The sequence below is a fragment of the Orycteropus afer genome, unplaced genomic scaffold (genome assembly GCF_000298275.1).
Source record: "Orycteropus afer afer isolate SDZICR_OR568_19922 unplaced genomic scaffold, OryAfe1.0 scaffold00130, whole genome shotgun sequence".
Classification (NCBI taxonomy): Eukaryota; Metazoa; Chordata; class Mammalia; order Tubulidentata; family Orycteropodidae; genus Orycteropus; species Orycteropus afer.
Window position 1 is genome coordinate 413,464 of NW_006921717.1, and position 3,782 is coordinate 417,245.

A 3,782-nucleotide genomic window follows, 5' to 3' on the forward strand; every position below is an offset into this window, starting at 1 on the left:
GCGCAGCACCCATGCTCTTAACCCATTTGATGCCCACAGCAGACATCGCTAGCCTATCACTGAATTCCTTCCCATGAGGACTCCAGTTCCTCTCCACAGACCTGTGGGAGCTACCAGTCTGCCCCTGGGGTTGCGGGTGGATTAACTGACAGTGCAGCCCCTCCTCCCACCCCAGCTACCTGTGTCACAGCCCTGAGGACCCTCGGTGCAGGGCCCGCCCCACCAGCTCGCACAGGGCTTTGTGGAATCAGAGAAAGGCATTCCTCACTGGGCAGGCGGCCCGCTCCAGGGTGCCCTCCCCACCAGACACCGTCGTGCACAGCTGCCCTGGGCCCGAGAGGTGGGACCAGAGGGGGACGGTGGAAGGACAGCCGCTCTGTGCACCTTACAGGTGACATTCTCCCTCAGACAAAAGCCCCAGCCACACACACTCAAGCCATGAAACAGTAAAACCCAGGCGAGGTTCTCTTCCTATCACACCGCCAGGGGCCCAGGCTGAACGCCCTGGAAGCCTGTCCTTCACCCGAGGGCTGGGCCACCCAGCCCGAAAGGTGCCAGCGGCAAAAGGACGCCTGCAACTCCCCAGGGCCTGAGGGGAGCCGCTACTTTCTGCTTTCGTGTCTGAGAGGTCCTGTGGGGTCGCCCCGGCCTTGTTAAAGAGAGCGGAGGCCTCGCGGAGGCAGCTTATGAAGGTGGTGGGGCAGGCAGACGCCCAGCGGCCGCCCGGAGCAAGCAGACAGGAGCCAGCGGGTTTGCTCATCTGCGAGGGGCGCGGCCTCCGACCCCAGCTCCAGGCCCAGAGGCTCTGTCGGAGGCCGAGGTCTCCTCGCTCCGGCTGGGTCTCTTCACGTGCCGGCGTCCCCCCTGAGGCCAGCGTCTCCCTCCTGCTGCCTGGGCAGGAGGCACCTGGATGTCACCTGCACAGCTCCAGGTGTGGGTGGTGTCGCAGCTTCTCGAGCAGGTCCTCCTCTGTGGGTTCCTCCAGGATATCCCTGTGGGCCCCGAACGGGGGTGGGGAGGGGACAGTGAGGTCTCTGCGGGCGGGGTGAGCCCGACCCGCGGTGGGAGCCTCGGGGGGCGGGGTCCTGCGTGCAGTGTTGGGGGGGTGAGCCCAGCACAAGGGTTGCGCAGCCGGGCAGACACCACACACAGGAGTCCCCAGAACAGGTCACAGGTACAACTGTGACCTGACTGGACGTGGACCCTGAGCACTCAGGTCCACCCTCAGGGGGGCCATGCCATCAGCGGGAACGCGTGCCCTCGACAGCCCGGGAGAAAGGCCCATGCCCGTGGGCGTCAGAGGGGCCGGCTGCCAGGTCGCAGCACGGCCCGGTGGGAGGCAGTGCCCGCCGCCTGGCTGTCTGAGGCGACCAGAGCGTCGCTGCAGCCCAGGTTCCCCAGAGGGGAAGGCTCCCTCCTGCTCAGTCACCTGCTTTCAGCCCCCGACAGAACCATCCAGGGACAAAAGGGCACCTGGAGGCTGGCTCCCCCCATCCACCCTCCACATCGTCGCTAGGGGAGGACAGGGTTCAGACTCTGGCTCTACACCCAAGGGGTGGGCAGGGCTGACGGCGAGGGTCTGGTCCCGAGGGTCACTGCCTGCCCACTGCCTGTGCCCCAGCCCGCCCCGCCCACACACCTGAACATGAGCTCCACAGTCGAGTGGTAGGAGGGGGCCTCCAGGGCCCCGAGGGGCTGCGGGGGCTGCTGGTCCCGGCGGTCCCACTTGTGGATGAAGTTCTGGCCAGCAGGAGGGAGGGTGGGAGGGTGAGAGCATGGCCAGTGAGAGTGTGGAGACAGGCCCTGCCGTTGCCACCCTCAGGTCGGCTCAGAGTCCAGGGTGGGGGGTGGGGGCCACCTCCCAGATGCTGGGTCAGTCAAAGCTGCCAGGACAAGATGCCCCAGGGCTCTCCTGAGGGCCCTTGCAGCCTGAGAAGCCCCACAGCTCAGCTGCCAGGAATATCCAAGCGACCGTGAGCCCAGGAAGGAGCCCACTGGCCCAGGGCTGGGTGCACCAGCACACTCGTTCCCCAGAGACCTGGCCCAGTCGTGGCCCCAAGCGGCCCCAGGGAGCTGGGGACCTCGGGCGAGTGTGGCCCTGCTGGGATGTCCAGTACCTCCAGGATCAGAGCTAGGAACAGGTTGACCCAGATGACAGACGACACCAGCCACCACAACACAAAGTAGAGCTTGGACCACCTAGGGGGACAGGGCAGCCTCAACCTGAGAGCAGAGAACTCGGGGGGCCTCAGAGAGACCTTGGCCTGACAGTGGAGAACCTGGGGGCTGGGGGCCAGGAAAGGGAGGCCCGGCCTGTGAACAGAGCACCAGGGGTGGGGGACAAGGAGGCCCTGGCCCGAGAGCAGAGAACCCGGGGACAGGGAGGTATAAACCCAGAGTCACAGGCCAGCTGACACCGGGACTGCCGGAGTTCCCTGTGCAGGGGGCAGGATGCCACCCCGCCAGGCTCTGCGACTCACGGGCCCGAGTAGCGCCGGTAGGCGTCCATGAACACCTGCCAGTTGTTCACCACCATCACGTTCCACAGGGTGATCAGGGCGGCCTGCGGGTAGGGCACTCAGAGTCCCGGGGGTGCCAGGGAGATGTGGGGGGAGGCGACGGGAGAGTGAGGAGGGACAGGGAGGGGCGGGGAGGGGGTCAGGGGTGACGGGGAGGGTGGGTGCTCAGGGAGGTGCCAGGGAGAGGGAAGAGGCTGGGGTCCAGAAGCTACCGGCGGGCAGAGGGCCGGGTAGTGGCTCACCGCAAAGTCATCGAAGTTGTTGGGCCAGTATTCCAGCTGCTCGAAGCTCCCGCAGGACTCGGTGCCATTGGCAGCAGCCAGGCTGGGAGACACACGCCCGGTCACGGGGGGCCGGGGACACCACAGGGAGGGGGAGGGGCGGGGGGCCCCAGCGCCACCCACCCTACAGCACAGACACTTCACCTGCTGTTTCCAGGGGGGGCCACGATGACACCCCGAAACAGGTTGATCCCAATGATGGCGAAGCTGTAGTACACCACCTGGGCAGGCGGGCGGGCAGGGCCTGGTCAGCACGCGGGCAGCCCGAACCACGGCCGGCCCCACTCAGGACACCCTGCCCCCGCAGCAGCGACAGCCGGGAGCATCTACCCGAGTCTCCTCTGTCAGCAGTCACCGCTGAAGGCACACGCAGGGATAGCACCCAACACACCAGTGACAGCCCCGACCACACGGGTGCCCCCCCAACAACACAGGCTGCATTAGCGACACAGCCCACGGCCACGCGCACGGCCGCCCGAGACAGCCCATGACGCCACAGGTGTACATCCTGCCAGGAGGAGACGGACCTCAGGGGCAAATGGCTTAGTGCCTGCAGAGCTCTGGGGCGCAGAGGGGCTGTGTCCCCTCGGGCCTGGACGAACTCTGGTCCCCTGGGGGGGGGGCTTGGCCAGTCGTGCGCCTGCCATCCACCAGGGGGCGGCTGAGGGCCCCAGTTAGAGAGGGACCAAAAAGGAGGAGTGACAGCCCTGGGCTAGCTCTGGCCTCGGCCCCTCTGGCCTCAGTTTCCCCACTGAGGACAAGAAGGCCAGCAGACATGCCTAGACCCTCCCCACTCAAGACTCCATTCCAACACCCAGGCACACGTGTGGCCCCAACAAGGGTACAGGCTCTGCACAACTTCCTTCTGTGTGGACCCCACACCCACGGTGCTCACAGTAAAGAACCAAAGCCCCGAGCAGAGCCCATGACCACAGTGGGTCCACCTGCCCCTCTCCAGCCAGACTCAGACCCCCAGCCTCCC

At 66.4% G+C, this 3,782-nt stretch overlaps 1 protein-coding gene across 1 annotated transcript in view; it reads right to left on the bottom strand.

Moving 5' to 3' along the window:
- Window positions 1-913: 913 nt before the first annotated feature.
- The window catches only part of TPCN2 (two pore segment channel 2), a 33,252-nt gene continuing 30,383 nt past the window's right edge, over window positions 914-3,782 (bottom strand). The window contains exons 19-24 of the mRNA XM_042781506.1: window positions 2,945-3,021; window positions 2,762-2,843; window positions 2,481-2,563; window positions 2,016-2,199; window positions 1,640-1,740; window positions 914-1,085 (exon numbers count right to left, since the gene is read on the bottom strand). Coding sequence (XP_042637440.1) covers window positions 914-1,085; window positions 1,640-1,740; window positions 2,016-2,199; window positions 2,481-2,563; window positions 2,762-2,843; window positions 2,945-3,021 — 699 coding nt within the window. The remainder of the gene's footprint in view (window positions 1,086-1,639; window positions 1,741-2,015; window positions 2,200-2,480; window positions 2,564-2,761; window positions 2,844-2,944; window positions 3,022-3,782) is intronic.